The 17,601-nt window shown below is 40.7% G+C and overlaps 1 protein-coding gene across 1 annotated transcript in view; it reads left to right on the forward strand.

The window, feature by feature from the left end:
- Positions 1-2,021: 2,021 nt before the first annotated feature.
- LOC145996802 (uncharacterized) overlaps positions 2,022-17,601 on the forward strand; it is a 115,554-nt gene continuing 99,974 nt past the window's right edge. The window contains exon 1 of the mRNA XM_083133334.1: positions 2,022-2,260. Coding sequence (XP_082989460.1) covers positions 2,022-2,260 — 239 coding nt within the window. The remainder of the gene's footprint in view (positions 2,261-17,601) is intronic.

A 17,601-nucleotide genomic window follows, 5' to 3' on the forward strand; every position in this document is an offset into this window, starting at 1 on the left:
GGTACATACCTAATTACAGAGCCCATATGAAGGATACATAGTCAATACAATTACATATATTTCTGTAATATAGAGATAGAAATTGTATATATATATTGTTCCGCAACACTCCACTTTTACCGGGCCGCTTCTGGTAGGAAAACCCCAAATAGACAACTAAATAGGCTTGTTAGTCCTGGGTTCCCAACCCATTCCTCACCAGAGCGCTCGGAACCAAAGAATAAATCACAGGCAAGAACTTACTGAATTAATGTTGCAGGGTGATTACTGAAAACTCGCAGAAATGGGCTTTATACATTTATTTACAATTCAACAAAACAAAGCTCGGTTTCTTCCAATAATTCTCTAATTTACATTATATACATTCCTCTAACTTGAGCCAGACGGCAGAACTGCCAAGTGGAAGCTAAGCATCGGCAGAACTGCCTCGGGATGCTCTTTCTCATGGGAGGCCACTGGACACCGAAGATCACTCCCCCTTCTGCTATCCGGTTCATAAACACTCTCTCTCCTGTTTTCCTCTGTCAGAGGCCATATTTATACTTCCTCCATCGTCGCAAGGGGGAGGGCTGAAAGTTCAAATCTTATTGGCTCTTTTTAAACTACACTGAACCATGTTAGAAACCCAAGCATACAGAGTTATACACAAAACACAAAAAAGAAACAAAAAACAAATACTGTTTGTAACAATATATATTAAAAATATTTATTATATATATATATATATATATATATATATATATATATATATATACACTTTATCACACAATTTCAATACGAACTTATGTGTTTAAGTCCACGTTATGCACAGTAAGGCTAATCGGGACTGGACCTACAGTTTAAAGTGAGATCCGAACCACTATGTACCTTGATTACAAGGCGACGACGCTACCACTACGCCATCGAAGAGGCGCTTATTTTTATCGAGGAAGGAAAGGAGAAAGCTTCTTGGAAAATTAAAGACAATTCTCTCAATCCGTTTGGTTTGTTAGTTTCCTTTGCAGAACAATCTACAATTGTATCTGACAGATGGAAGATTATTGGAAGATAAATTATCTTGAAGTTGATTAGGTGAATTTAAAATTCTTATACAAATAACAATTTTTCGTAGATTATATATCCCGTTACATTTGTGACTTGTGTTTGTACCTAGGTAGATTTATTTCTAGTCTGAGTATATGAAATGGCAAATGTAAAGTCCGCACCTTAAATTAAATATATATACCTTTCAATTGAATTGAATTAGAATTTTTGGATACACTGAAATCGCACAAAGCCTTTATATTGTTAATATTTGTATAGTTGTGTGTGGATGGTGAGAGACGGTAATATCTAAGCTCGAAATAGAGAAGACAACCCGGTTGTACCCTTGAATGTTTGGAAAGTTAGCCTTGAAATCCGGGAATTATACTTGATGTTTTCATGGTCCTAAAGTGGCCACCCTGTAAGAGCCAGGGCCGCCTCAAATAAAGGATCACAGGCTCCATTTCCCAAATCATCCCACCACACTAGGAGACGTCTTACGCAACTGAGAGCGTCTGCATTCAAGCAGATGGTGCGTGTATTGAACGTGTGCTGCAACTGAAACAATTTTATTCCAATCATGTGTGTATTTAGTATGCACCTATTTGTTTTCTTATGAAACCTGACTTTTGGCTCACCCTGTTCGTTTCCTGATATTATTCGATTTTAATTGATTGATTTGTTTAATTTTACTTCGCTTTTCCGCCACTTCTGGCTAATCGTGACGATGAGGATGAAATTAAAAAATAACAATCACAAACACACACGGGTCTGACGACATAAGTCCCAGAATGGATACTACTAGTTGTGAGTTAGGCGCCAGAGCCTCGTTAGTCTTCAAAATGAAGTTCAAGCTGTACTTCGTGGAAGAAGTGTTAACATTTGGGCTTTTAATATTAGAATAATTAAATCAATATGTCGGTGGGCTGGCATGGAGAGGATAGAAAAGTTGTTAGGATCCTTGTTGGGAAACCTTTTGGTAATGAAACTAAATGAAGATGAGCCTGCAAGAAATCTATAAGGACGGTGAAGAGTATGTTGAGTCCTGTTCTACTACGATCTTCACGTGTTTGTGTGGATGTCATCACGGTAAACTGAACCTTGAAGAAAACGAGACAATTAAAGAAATGCCCAAGTCAACATGTCATTTTCTTGACCGTTTAAGGCCAAATCGGTTTGGTGCAAATAGTGCAGAGGATACTGAAGTTGTGTCAGGCTGTTCAGAAACTAACTTCAGGTACGCTTAAAAAAAGCATATTTGTTTGGCAGAAATTGAATAATATGAGAAACCATAGCCATCACTAGGGAGCGGAAGTTGATGAAATGTCATATTTTTTCTGACATTTCTGACACGATGCCCATTAAATATACACAATATTACACTTCGTCTAGAACAAAAAAAAGGTAATTCTAAAGTGCATTTTTTTGCATTTTTTGCCAATTTTCAGGTATTAGGTAATTTTCTCCAATTTTAGGCATTTTTCAGGTATTTTTCGCAATATTCGGTGTATTGTTTCAACATATTTTGTCACTTCTTTCATTTTGGTAATATTCTTGAGTCTTTTCACCAAGGTGAACATAGGCCTATATATGTATATCAGGATTGCAATTTACGAGCTTTTTCATTAAATTGTTTTAAAATTATTCGGTTGTTTCCTTTGGATGTCCTCATTGCTATCATTTGGTGCAATTTTTAACCTGAAACTAACAAATTTAATGGTCATTTTTTGCATTTTTACTTCATTTTTCCCATTTTTTGGGACATTTTATAGGTCATATACCTATATTTTTAGGTCAACTTCCGCTCCCTAGCCATCACTAATGTCAACACACTCGTCATGCCGGGGAAAATAAACCTTTGTAGACCCTCTGCGTGAAACCTCCTGCGCATGCTCAGTGGAACAACAGCGACACGTGCGGGAAGAAAGGAAACTCATACGTTGACAGAGAATCAGACGACTGATATTCTGCAGCGAGAGTGGTGTGAGGTGCTTCGTTGATGCCCTGTGTTCCTACAGTAACGATTGGAGTTAAGTAAAATTCTCGATCTCGAGCATAGGTGATGCGGTCAGCATCACGATCCGACGCCATTTGCATACTAGGGGAGACTCAGAGACATTTTGTGGGGCCATTGAGACCTCAGATACCCCCTGGTTTCCTGCGTGGTATCAACCAGTTTAAGAAGAAAGGGGAAAATTGTCTAAAATTTCCTTGAGATGGTGTAAGGGGTGACCTTTTCAGAAAGTACCCAAACGTCGATCTCACTTCCACGTAGTACATTCTGGACTACATTCTTGCAGACTAACGAGGCTTTGGCGTCTATACTCAGAGACAGTATGCAGGTGCGTCGCCTGATAATGTTCGCATGAGCACGTGAAAACTCATGTATATGTCTTAATTTACGTACATATTAAATACACACACCCATACGTATATTTATTCGAAAAAAATACTTTGTTTGATGTACGAGTATATACACACAATTTACTGTGACACGATTTCTTTCACGTCTGATAACTTTTCTAGATAGTTGGTAACACTGACTCTCACGGTGTTCCACGGAGGGCGTTGAACACAATTGCTGTGCGTGTTGTATAGAGCTGACAGCTAAGGGGCTGTTGGCCACTATACTGCAAAGATGTTCACTTCGCTGTGCGATCACAGTATGCAAGCGGCAATACTTCTTACATTCGGCACCAGAGTGCAGCATATACGAGGCATGTCTAGGGGGATTCGAAAAGGTCTGTGCTACATAGTTGCAAACTTTAGCGAGAATTCGCTAAACCTGGCGAATTTTAAGGGGGAGAGGGACAATTTCCCCTGGGTCCTTCTTGTATTACTTTAAATATAGCGTGATTTTTGGGGGAAATTGTTGAAAATAAATTGAACTGTTATTCTCCATTTTTCAACTGAAGATGAAGTTACAAGGGAGTGGAGTAAATCTGCATTCAGTACAAAAACATTATTGTGAACACTGGTATGCGAACCGCACGAGACGCCACTGCCAGTATGTTCCTCTGTGGGGCTCGTATGGTCCATGTGTGTCTGTGATTGTCCTTTCATCATCTTATCATCATTGATCCCCATTGTCGCGATTATCTAAAAGTAAAAATGCGACGTTAAATTTGATTTGAATTGTTATTTAGCGCCGCGTTTCTATCACTTTGAGCTAATCGCGACGATCCTATTGATGAAGGGACAATCACAAAGAACAGTCATGTCCAGGCAGGGATTCAAACCCGGAACCCTTGTTGTCGTAACGCGTTGTGGTAACTACTCTGTCACGGTGCTCGGCTCAAATCAAATCAAGAGTTCCCTTAAGGTGCTTCCAACTGAAACAACACATGTCACTTGCGAAAGAACCAACGAACAGCGGCACGTGGTGAAATCCTCAGGTGACATGTCGCTTCGCACGTCGGCGTAAATCTCCCAAAATGGTCTACATATGCTAACAAACGATTCATCTATCATCTCTTTACATCTGACGTACTCCCACTCCATGTCGTGTTTAACCTAAAAGTACACACCGACGACGATAATCAAGCAACCACTTTCCCCCGGGGCAAAGATAACCGTTTCCAAATAAAGACGACAGAGGCCTGCAGCGACCGGGAACCATGCATCTTGAATAAGCCGCCGACCAGTTAATTGAAACACGGCATCTCATTGTGGGGAGTGACCGCGGAGAACTTAAGGCGACCCTGCAGCTGTGGTTAACTCCTCCCTCCGTCAAGAGATGGCGACACCATCTAAAAGAGCCGGTGTCAGAGATGGCCGGCGAACAAAGCATAGGCTCGCTTCCGTGGGCCCGCCGCTCGGCTGAGCACACAAGATAACTCACTTAACGCCGGATTTCATCAGGGAAGGGGCGCTGATTGCGGATTCAGCCGGCTAAAGTAATCATGTTAGAGAATGTGTCCTTTGTCTCGGGCTCAAGCACCAGGCGCGCCGCCATTGTTGTTGGCCCTGAACTGTAGTTTGCTCACATCTTCCCCAGGCTGTAGGAAGGAAGAGTTGGATATCTTCAACCCCAAAGGACATATCCCGCGGCCCATTCTCTAATACCCACTCTGAATTAACAATATATATATATATATATATATATATATATATATATATATATATATATATATATATATATATATATACACAGGGTGATTGGTAATTCGACCTATTCCTGGAAAGGGGTAATACCAGAGCACATTTGCAACAAATTCGTCCGTATGCACCTGGGGTCGGAAATCATTGGGTTTCGAGTTATTGCAGTTTGTAGATTTTCGTGACATATTCCGACTTGCGACCAAAAAAATACTAATTGTGAAAAAACTACTACATCCTGGATACTTAATCGACACGTTGCTAACAGCTGACGAATGAGTGACTACTGGGGAAAACATTCAAGCCCAAAATTCCCATACCCACAGAAAGAAACAGTCATTGGTGCAAAAGTCATGAAGAAATTTGGAAATTATCGTTTAAATCGAAGAGGATTACTCAAAAAAATGATAACACACTTAGCGTAAAAATTACGGAAAAAACTTCCTCGTTTCATAAGCTCTCCAAAAAGATACAAATGTTGTCAACTGGTACACGGGTTGGGGGAAAAATCACTTTGTAAAGTGAAAAGAAGTTGTCGGTTGTGAGAAATAAAGGAACGAAAAAGAGTGAAATAATAATTTTATTTACCATTCTCATGATTCCAGGTTGTCAGAATTAACTGCTACAAAAACTACAAATCCTGTTAAAATTGCCTCCCCCTGTTACGTATGCAAGCACGCAGCCTGCGGCGTACTTCGGACACAGTCACTCGCGTTGACACTCTGTCTCTTATGTCTCAATTCTCTCTCTCTCAACTCTTCTTGGGAATCCACTGATGTACTGAAGACTTACTCTTTCATTTGACCCCAAATGTAAAAGTCGCGTGTTATTCAGGAGGGAGATCTTGTCAGAAGGATGGATTTTTGTCGATTTTTACTACATACCGACACTGAATACCCCCATCACCTGACAAGAATTCTGTGGACGGACGAATCCAAATTCGACCGTGATGGTATTACGAATTTTCATAATGCGCATTTTTGGTCCCCTAAGGGTCATAACCCCAGAAAATCTAAAGAAAAGGCTCACCAGAGAAAATTCTCGCTAAATGGGAATCATTCACAATCATGTGATCGGGCCATTCTTTCTGCCACAAGACCTAAACGGCATTACCTACGAGAACTTCCTAAGGAAGGGTTGACGACGCTGCTGGAGGATGTGCCGCTCGCCACAAAAAGGGGTATGATTTACCAACATGATGGCTGCCCAGCCCACTATTACCAGGGTGTGCGACAGTGGTGGCTGGACGACAATTATCCCATGCAATGGATTGGTCGAAGCGGCCCGACCCCCTGGCCGGCGAGGAGTCCGGATTTGATGACATGCGACTTTTACATTTCGGGTCACATGAAAGAGTTAGTCTACAGTACACCAGTGGATTCCCAAGAAGAGTTGAGAGAGAGAATTGAGACATACGAGACTGAGTGTCAACGCGAGTGACTGTGTCTGAAGTACGCCGCAGGCTGCGTGCTTGCATACGTAACCGGGGAAAGCAATTTGAACAGGATTTGTAGTTTTTGCAACAGTTAATTCTGACAATCTGGAATCATGAGAATGGTATATAACATTATTATTTCACTCTTTTTCGTTCCTTTATTTCTCACAACCGACAACTTCTTTTCACTTTACAAAGAAGTTTACAACGCGCCTTCTCCGCTTTTTATTCAGATTTTTTCCCCAACCCGTGTGCCAGTTGACAACATTTGTCTCTTTTTGGAGAGTTCATGAAACGAGGAAGTTTTTTCCGTAATTTTTACGCTAACTGTGTTACCATTTTTTGAGTAATCCTCTTCGATTTAAACGATAATTTCCAAATTTCTTCATGACTTTTGCACCAATGACTGTTCCTTTCTGTGGGTATGGGAATTTTGGGCTTGAATTTTTTCCCCAGTAGTCACTCATTCGTCAGCTGTTAGCAACGTGTCGATTAAGTATCCAGGATGTAGTAGTTTTTTCACAATTAGTATTTTTTTGGAATATGTCATGAAAATCTACAAACTGCAATAACTCGAAACCCACTGATTTCCGACACCCCGGTGCATACGGTCAAATTTGTTGCAAATGTGTTCTAGTATTACCCCTTTCCAGGAATAGGTCGAATTACCAATCACCCTGTGTGTGTATATATATATATATATATATATATATGGTGTCCCCGTAACACACCGACAAAATTACCATAGCACGTAAAGGACATTAAGACAAACGTTCCTCGAAAAACAGCATTTGCTATCCTGTATGCATGCAGCCATGTGACACAAATCCATGGTTGCCACTAGTATTAATTTCTTTATGTCGAATAAAATAAGCAACATTCAACAATTTCCACGGATGTCGGAAATACATTAGTGAAACGCATGATGCAATCAAAAATGCCGACAGGAGTATAAACCCCCTCTGGACTTAAATCGTGTATTAGATGATATATCCTATTTTTTTCTGTCGAGTTTTGGTTTATGTGCAATTTATGCACAGCTAGGCTAGTCGGGAATGGATATACGGTGTTAAGTGAGATCCGAACCTCCATGTGCCTGGGACCCCTTGATTACAAGGTAACGACGATACCTATGATACAGTGGCGTATACTGGGTTAAGAACCTGGGCTATCGCACCATATCACAGTGTTCGAATGGAGAAAAATTTGCTGGTGGGGGTGTTTTTGTTTTTTTTAACTCATTTGGGGTGGCGGGTTGAAGTGATGTGACTCTTTGATTAAAAATATATACCTCATAAATAAAACATGGAAATATACACTGTCAGTAAGGAAAGGATTTCAAGAATTTCATTCTTATTTGCATAAATGAGAGACCCATATTGTGAAATATTATGTAGGCCTGTAAACGGGAATAAAAATAAAATTTCAACCTACCTATTTTCACGATTTTAAGTTCGGGTACTCCTTGTTGGCGCAGTAATAACGTCGTTGCCTTGAAACTAAGGGGTCCCGGGTTCGATGCAAGGTGGTTTAGATACCACTTTAACTGTAGGTCCGATCCCCATTAGCTTATCTGTTCATAAAGTGGACATACAAGAAAAATCCACAACGATTTGGAGCTTATCGTAATTCACAAAAATACAATCCACTCACTATTGTATTCACACGCAACCTCTAAATAAATTCCACGTACCAAGACCACTCGACGCGATCTAGACTAGAACTGGTCCTTGTCATATCGGTAAACCATTCCCTCTCAGCCAACAATTTTCTACTCCCCACTGTATCTAGTTGTTTGAAGGTCAACGACCTCTTTTTCAACTCCTCTGCAAGCGTTCAATTATGTTCTTGTCCCTGCCACATGACACTTTCCCGTTTCCCGCAATAATTTGGCTTCAAAATTTCCCATTCCTGGGAAGATTACGTGCTGGGGAAAATTGGTTTGCAACATTGACCCATACTGTTGAGGAAGTTCAGAGGGTTTTTTCCACGCCATATGTAACCCTGTTCTCTCTCCTGTAACAGTTCGACTCCACAATTCCCCCATCCTGGGGAAATTACATGGTGGGAAAAATTGGTTTGCAACATTGATCGGAGCCCTGTCAAGCTTACCCGTCACCCCCGTGGAGTTGCCCGCCAGCTGGGCCAGCCGTCTCGCGAATTCAAAGAAAGCGGGCAATGTTTCCAACTTCTAAGAAATAGGTTCATCTTCTTATTGAAATGAAAAATTTTATGCACATTTTTTGATGGATATTTTTTTGTGTATTTTATTCCCCGAGTCTGGGCTTCGCAGATAGCCTAGATAGCCCCGAATATACGACTCTGCTATGATACCACACACCATCGGGAGGTCCTTTCTATCTGTCCACACGCATGGAGCACCCTATAGTTTGAGGTTACAACGGGTTATGAAGAGTTGATTATAATAGAAAACCACAGGAGCCAGACGATTTAATATGAAGAGCGGACGGAGGAAAAAATGCTTAATCTTCTCGTCTCTCTTTCAGTGGTATTTTTCCGATTTCTACTTTACTTTTCTTGATATTCGCCTTGTTTTCCAAGCATTCTTCATCTTTCTTCTGTTGCGATTATTTCTTCTAGGAGTTTTCTCTCCCGTATTCTGTCTCGTCTTCTCCTTTTGATTCTCGCTCTTCCCGTTTCTATTAATTTGTTTGATTGCATTTCTCTCTCACACACACAAACACACACTCACTCTCTCATTCACTCACTCTCCCATCTATGTCATTCGCTTATATTTTCCTTCTTTGTCTTTCTACTTGTCCGCTCTCTGCCTGTCTATCTCTTTCTCTCTCTCTCTCTCTCTCTCTCTCTCTCTGTCTCACTCTTGTTTTCTTTCCCTATTATCCCTTTCTGTTTATGCCTGTCTTTCGTTTTTATTTCCAATCCTTTCTCTCTTTTTCTATTTATCTCTTGTCTGTATCTCGCATTTGTTTTCAATCATTTCTTTCTCTCTCTCTTTCTGTTTCTATTTATATATGTGTTTCTTACGTTTTCATTTCCAATCCTTTATTTCTCTCTCTCTCTCTCTCTCTCACACTCTCTCTGTTTCCATTTATCTCTGTCTGTCACTCGCTTTTTGCAAATCATTCTCTCTCTTTCTCTCTATTATTTTATCTATCTCTGTCCGTCTCTCTCATCTGTTTCCCATGCTTTCTGTCTCTTCCAGGTCTAAATATGAGCCCCCCTCTTTGATATATTGTCATTTCTGCCTGTCTGTCACTTTTATTTCCAATCTCCCCCTCCTCTCTCTCTCCCCCTCTTGTCCCTTTATTTATGATTTTAGCGGTACATAAAACAAATGTGGGCTTTTATAAAGCCATGATTTGTTTGTGAAATATGTATCACAGAGAGCGACAATAAATTGAAGAAGAAAATTAGCGTGATGGTCTAAATATGGGCTATGACATGAGGTCTAATGTTGAGATCACATTTCCAACAAATATTTGGATGTTTTTCTTAATTTCGATTTTCCCAATTCCGCTTGATTTTCAAAACAACAGATTATTCATAAAAATCAAGCGGAATTGGGAAAATCGAAATTAAGAAAAACATCCAAATATTTGTTGGAAATGTGATCTCAACATTAGACCTCATGTCATAGCCCATATTTAGACCATCACGCTATTTTTCTTCTTCAATTTATTGTCGTTCTCTGTGGTACATATTTCACAAACAAATCATGGCATTATAAAAGCCCACATTTGTTTTATGTACCGCTAATATCATAACTTATACAAAGCAGATGAGAATTCAGAAAACGTTGAGTTAAAACATACCTGCAAAAAGTTTTCAGAGGTCGCAACAGCGACCAAGGCCGAAACTAACCACCACTTTCTCTTGCGAATTGGCGCCGCAACCTTTGTTCTTAACAGATAACCAATTCCCATAGCCTCCGTCAGGCTGCAGTATCCGGTATCGCTGATAACTCTAAAACCCATATTTAAACCTTCGCCCATATTTAGACCATCTCCTCTATCTATCTCTTTTTGTGTGTGTGTGTGTGTCTCGCTCGTCCCCACTTTCCTTTGCCTGTCTCACAGTTTTATTTTCAATACTTTCTGTCTGTTTATCTTCCTCTCTCTGTCTCTCTCTCTCTCTCTGTCTGTCTGCATGTATCTGTCTTTCCCTGTTTGCACTTCTGTCACTTCCTCCTCCACTCCTCTCTCTTTCTCTCTCTCTCTCCGGAAATTACTCCGTTACGAGGTTTTCAATTCGTATCCCCGTTATTTCCCGGGAAGAAGGAGACAGACCAAGTCTCCGAAATGTCGTAACTAATACAGTTACAACCCCTGAACTCACCATCCCCTTCAAATAATCGAAAGATGGCTGCCGGTCGGAGAAAAATCTCCAACTGTACCGTGGGGGGCATATCATCAAAATTCTATCAGGGTGTCGGAGCGAAAAGGATCTAAAGTTTGTCTCTGCAGTTCCTCACGTAATCCGAGGGCCGGGGAGTGAACGCTTGGAGAACTTTGAAACCCAATCAAATTGAAATCGCATCTCGGCCGTGTTTCGGTACATTCCGGCGGAACCTACGTCGAGGAAATGGCCGGGCACGTATCTCTGTTCCGGGTTTAGATTGCGCCTGATTGAACGGGACTTCAGGAGCGGTTGCCATGGATACGGCAGCATCCGAACTGGATCTTTTCTCTTTGACGAGAGGAGAGTTTGACGTGCCGCCATGACGGCGGGAGGGATAAAGAGGCGGAAACTGGTCCAGCCGTGCAGCATCCATTCAGGAACCCGCATCCTGCTGCTGCCTTCCCTTAGGCCTGGAGATAAGGATGCTGCTTGGAGAGGAGATGAGGCACATTAAGGGCACGAGGTGACGTTACTTTCTCTGCTGCGGGGCGTAAACATTTGCAAGAAATCGTGGATCGTCCACAAAGTATCTTCGTGGTGTAGTCTGTAAGGCCCTACCTTCTTGATACAAGCGGTTCGATGCTATGTTTTTGTACGTTTAGTAACAATCTACAGGGTGTCTCATAAATCCTTCCCGGATTTCGGATGTCGGTTGCTCAGAGGCGTCAATTCTTTAATTTTGCACGTTTGCAGTCCACAGTCTCAGGCGATGGCCCCTGCCTAACTGTTCGTTCTACTCTTGTCGAGTAACGAAGGGAGGACATTTTATGGAGCATTTGTAAGGTGGTTTAAACACTTGGATGTTTACTCTCTTCTTCACTGACATACTCTCATCGCCGTTGGTGAGTTGCCCCTCTGAGCAACCGACTTCCGAAATCTCGGAGGGAATTGTGAAACACCCTGTAGATTGAGGTCCGGGGCTGTAGCCCGCGAAACCTCTTCCTCGAAACCATAGTCTAGTCGGAAGTAACTCAGACACCAACCCATTACGTGGCACCAAATCAACCAAGTAGACTAGGTGTTGCACTTTGTAACCAAGTATGTACTCTATCCCGGTAATCTCTGGGGCAAGAGAACGAAAACAAGTCACTGCGAAAGTAGTTACTCGAGAGGATTCGACCAATGAAAGGTGAAGTGAGTGCATAGAGAGGAAAATGCGGCTGCAGTTATAGTCGACGCGCTAGCTACGATAACGACCGGCTGGCTTTGAAGTTCACGGAGCGCGCCCACCAGCTGCAACAATCACATTCAACGCACAGTGTTGCTACACATCTACTCTACGCCACCTTGTCCCTCCGCCTTCCCACGGTCTCCACATTGAAGTTGCAAAGTACGGCAACAGCGTATCCGCAGTCATGTGACTGAGACTCCACGTGGAGTAGACGAGCAGAATGACAGCTGCGCCCATTGTCTGAAGGTTGAGTGTGATTGGACGAAAACAACTCACCCGCTATTTATCCCCACCCACGTTCGTGGCGGCGGCTTTCTTCAGTTCTTCGACGTTAACGAAGTAAACGCGCGGACTTTACCAGTTGCTAGCAGCAGCGCGTATTGCTTCGCTCCGCCTACTCGCTTTCTCCCCATCTCCGCCGTTATGCTCGGCCTTGCTCCGCAGGTTCCTGGGACAGAGTATAGAAACGTGAGTGGAAAGAGTCAAAAATTGCATGACGAGGCTAAGGAGCTAGAGAGAGAGAGAGAGAATAGATGACGGTATATTGTTTAGAGAAAAACAAATGAGAAGCGTAATTGATTAATTGCGCATTTGTGATTAATGTTAGCCATATGATAGACGGAAAGTAAATGGAGGAGGATGGAATGTTAGAAAGAAACGGATAGAGAAGCAGGGGAAGAGTACACGAAATGGTGAAAGAAGAATACTGAAAAGAAGAGAAAGCGAGAAAGATGGAGATAGGGAAATAGAGAGAAATGGTGAGTTAGAATATAACTAGCCACGACGGAAGCTTGAAAATATTCCACCCACCCAAAAGTAATTCTCTAGCGACTGATCACTAATGAAAATTGCACCTAAGAAAAGTTCCATAGTAATAATCAAAGGCAATTGTACTCAGAGAGTCCGTCGAAGATATCATTCAACACAGATCCCTTTGTCCCTTCGCAGTAGCATCATTTATCTCAGATAAAAGCGGCATTTTTTGGAATATTCCTTGCAAATTGCTCTTCCACAGAAAAAAAGAACTGTGCAAACTCTAAACAAAGGGATTCCCCGGCGAAGGATGCCGGGAGATAGAAATTGAATTCGCAATGGAAGGCGGTTCCCAACAGAACTTCTCCAATTTTTCTTCCTTCCATAATTACCGCCCTGTGTTTATCTTTTTCCCGACGAGAGAGAGAGAGAAAAGAAACGAAGACTTCTGAGATTAAAAAAGGAAAGAAACTCTTTCCATTAATTAAAAGGGTTGAGATAGCTCAAAATAAAACTCTGGAAACCTTCTCGGAAGACTGGTGTGCGAATTTTGCCAAAAAAGATTGCAGAAAGGTAGTGTGACTTATCGTTAGAAATCTCCACAGAGAGAAAGTACCAAAGTGACGTCAGTGCTCATTCTCCCCCTCTTACGTTGCCATGATTGCCCACATGACGTCATTTAAAATGCCCGACTGACTTTCCAAACAAAATTACAGATATAAACAGGGGATGGAGTTATGTGTACTAAAAAGTGTTAGATATGTAAATATTTACTTATTTACTCGGGTTTTAATCAAAACTATGGACTCGCAGTTGTGAAAATTTCAACTTATCACACCATTGACATCTTTTCTATGAACCTAAGGGACTTCAGTAAAGCCACTATTAACACAAGCTTAAACACATAAATTCGTATTGAAATTGTGTGATAAAGTGTGTATATATATATATATATATATAATACATATTTTTAATATATTTATATATATATATATATATATATATATATATAAAATTTCTATCTCTATATTACAGAAATATATGTAATTGTAATGACTATGTATCCTTCATATGGGCTCTGTAATTAGGTAAGTACCTGTTGAGTTCAATAAATAAATAAATAAATCTACAAAATCGCGACGATGTAGATGAATGAGGATGAAATTGGTGAAAAGACGCTCACCAGGAACGCCCATGCATAGGCTGGGATTCGAATCCGGGGCCCCTGACGTGGTAGCGATGTGTGCTAACCACTCCGCCACGGAGGTCTGCTAAATTTACCACAGATAAACTATGAATCGGATAGTGGTAATTCTGGCGCTGATAGAACAACAAACTCTACATGTTTTTGTGGGAAACTGCACGAGCTTTCAGTTGCCATGGTTTTTTTCGGTAAGAGTATTATTGATTGATTGATTGATTTAGTTTATTTAACTTCGCGTTTTGTGCCTCTCGGCTAATTTGCAAAGATGGGGATGAGTGATGAAATTGATGAATGGACATTCACAAACAACCAAGTCCGAGCGGGATTCGAACCCGGAACCCTTTGCGTCGCAGCGCAATGTGCTAACCATTCTGCCACAGGGTACGCCGCTAAGAGTATTAGAAGCTATATTTACTTATTGATTGAAGTTTCCAGTACAGCAGAAGCCATTTTAAACCTGAAAGAAGAACACACAAAACAAGATAGCCTAAAATAAAATAAACAAAATATAGTATAAATATAAACAAGCCAAAACAGCACCAAGGTAAACATATTATTGTCACACTGTAGATAGATTGTTTTCGTGTTGTGTTTACCAATTTCAGATGCGTTCAATGAGTCCAATGCAGATTACATGACACGGCAATTACACGCGAAAATGAAAGGATGGATCATTTTACTTTGAAATTCAGTAAAGACCATGATTTCACTTACTATGTTTTACCCCCCAAGCCTTTCATTGTCTTTTGGTAGTCTCTTCAGTATTCTTTGTACACTCCTGTGCAGATAAAGTGGCACATTCTTCAACTGTTCTGCCCTATAAAATGTGCCACTTTTTGTGAGTAGGGGTGTACAAGAGATAGAAACTGCTTGAATGCCGTAGCGAAATCCAAATTTGCACCATACTGGCGCCAGGGCCTCGTTAGACTGCCAGAATGCTGTTTCCATGGTGTAGAGAATCTCCATTCACTATCGCAGATCCAGAATATGGTTCCACATTTTTTTAATAGTAACTGGATTCCATGGACTACACGTTATTATTGGATCAACATTCCTAGGAGTATCTTGTTGTCGTTTGAGTGCTTTTCCCATCATGCCACACATAGAAAAAATGCTTCGGACAATTTTCCAGGCACAAAAAAAGCTCACCTACGCGGCCTCAAATTTATAGCCCTCGCTTAGTTAGGCCCCGCACTCGTGGAAATTAAAAACTTTGGCCGTTTGTCATAGGAGGTCTTCAATCGCGGAAGAGCGCCTCATTTGGCCCACCTGTTCCTCCACCGCCTGGCGCCGAAAAAAAAACCTCATCAGCAGAACGCTCCGAGATTGGAAGCGATGCCGGAAGGGGGATATTGCCCACCCCTCCCTCACGCTGCGGAGGGTTTGGTAAGGGCGTGGATGGATGCTGCGGTCCCTTCGTATATTGCTTGGTTGTCCGGGAAACAGATGCAAGCTTTAATGACTTGCAGTGTAGTTTGTACAGAGAGCCAGCCTAAAGGGGCGTTGGGCTACATTTTTCCATCCAACTTTTGCAAAATAGGTAACTGCAGGTCACCCAAGAGAGCCGCAGAATTATTTTTCGAGGGGGGCGTAAAGTTAGATTTTACACCTGGGCTTCAGTTCTAGAAATTCAAATTTTAGCTTTTTTTATTATTATTATTATCGGGTAGACCCTCCAAAATGGCCGAGATCGAGAATGTGTGGGGTCCTACCCCCACATCCCCTAAATGTGAGTTCATGGCACGGCGCTATATGCACGGGGAACTTTACTTTATCGTTATTATTACAGGGTGTCTACCAGCCAAGAAAGTCAAGAAAAAGTCAATAAGTGAACAGATAGGTTAAGAAAGTCAAGAAATAGTCAAGAAATTATGCTTTATGTCAAGAATGTTTGCTATTTTTACAGCATAATGAACTTACAATGGCATATGTCTTTACTGGAATTTGTTAAAAATTGTATTGAGTTGTGTTTAAGATTTATTCATCTTGTTTTTTAAGAATTACATTCTTGTGTGTGTAAAGTTTTGTACAAATATTAAATAATGTGGCCATTCCCCATGCAGGATAAAGTCTGAAACATTAATTTTTACATGCATTAATACGTAAAGCAAGCATAAATCTCTTGTTAAAGTACAGCTTTACATTTCATCTTAACCGGCCTTGTAGTAAGAGTTTTTCATTGAATAAAATATTTATTTTCTTAATTTTGCAAGTAGGAGGTGATTGAATAAATGTTAAAAAAGGACAGAAAGGTCAAGAATTTTGGATATGTTATTTTGGTAGACACCCTGTACCGTAATTAATAACAACAACAATAATAATCCCCTCAATCCAATCCGACCAAAATATTTCTGTCCACCACACCTCTAACTAGGCAGTCAATTTTATTGTAATGTCTCTGGTGAAAACGTAATTTTTGTTATTTGTTTGGCATGGTAGCTGATTGCTGCAACTTACAGGCTGTATATCACAGAAAAAACCATTATTATTTGTGATAATATCACTAAAATTTCACCATTCGAATTACATGAACTTTTCTCAGATATCTCGCGGGGGGAAGGGCACCCTCTGGCCCCCTTCTTCCGGGCGCCAATGCAGTCAGTGGCAATAGAAATTGGACACCTAGATCCTGAAATACTAGCTTCCGTGCAAGGAGTTATGGGTGTTGCCTAGCTCTATGACGCTGGTAGAAGTTGCTATTGAAATTTTGCTATTATAATCCAGAGTTAGGCAACACACATAACGAAGAGAGTATTTCAGGATCTAGGTGTGTCATTTTTATTGGCTGTGACTGTACATTAGTGTGGAACGAAATTAAAAAAAAAAATCTAATAGTGCGGAAAAGTTGTCTGTTGATGTAAAATCGACCAAAATGAAATTTGATGGTAATCGGAGCATGTCTTGAGGTGTCGCAAGTACGATAAAGTTTCATAAATTTGATTTTTTTTTGCTCTATTTCAACCTTATTCTCTAGTTTCTTATTTGCGCTATGAAAGCCCAAATCAAAAAGTTCGTACTTTTTATGCTTTTTATTAATAGAACAAACGTTTTTGGGGGGTTTTAAATTTATGGTGAGGATAAAAAAAATATTATTAAAATATTAAATTTAAAACCCCAAAAAAACGTTTGTTATATTAATAAAAAGGCATAAAAAGTACTAACTTTTTGATTTGGGCTTTTATAGCGCAAATAAGAAACTAGAGAATAAGGTTGAAATAGAGCAAAAAAAAATTCAAATTTATGAAACTTTATCGTACTTGCGACACCTCAAGACATGCTCCGATTACCATCAAATTTCATTTTGGTCGATTTTACATCAAAAGACAACTTTTCCGCACTATTAGAACTTTTTTAAAAATATTTTTTTTCGTTCCATCCTACTGTACATCATACTTCTCTCGCTTTCTCTCTCATTGGTGTGTAACGGGTGACCTTTCCAGAAGTGTTAACCTTATTTCCACTTAGCCTGGACAGTATTCTTGCAGGCTAACGACGCTCTGGCGCCTGGATTGGTCTCTTGTCCACATCGTAGTT

Source organism: Lepisma saccharinum, chromosome 13 (genome assembly GCF_977018435.1).
Source record: "Lepisma saccharinum chromosome 13, izLepSacc3.1, whole genome shotgun sequence".
NCBI lineage: Eukaryota > Metazoa > Arthropoda > Insecta > Zygentoma > Lepismatidae > Lepisma > Lepisma saccharinum.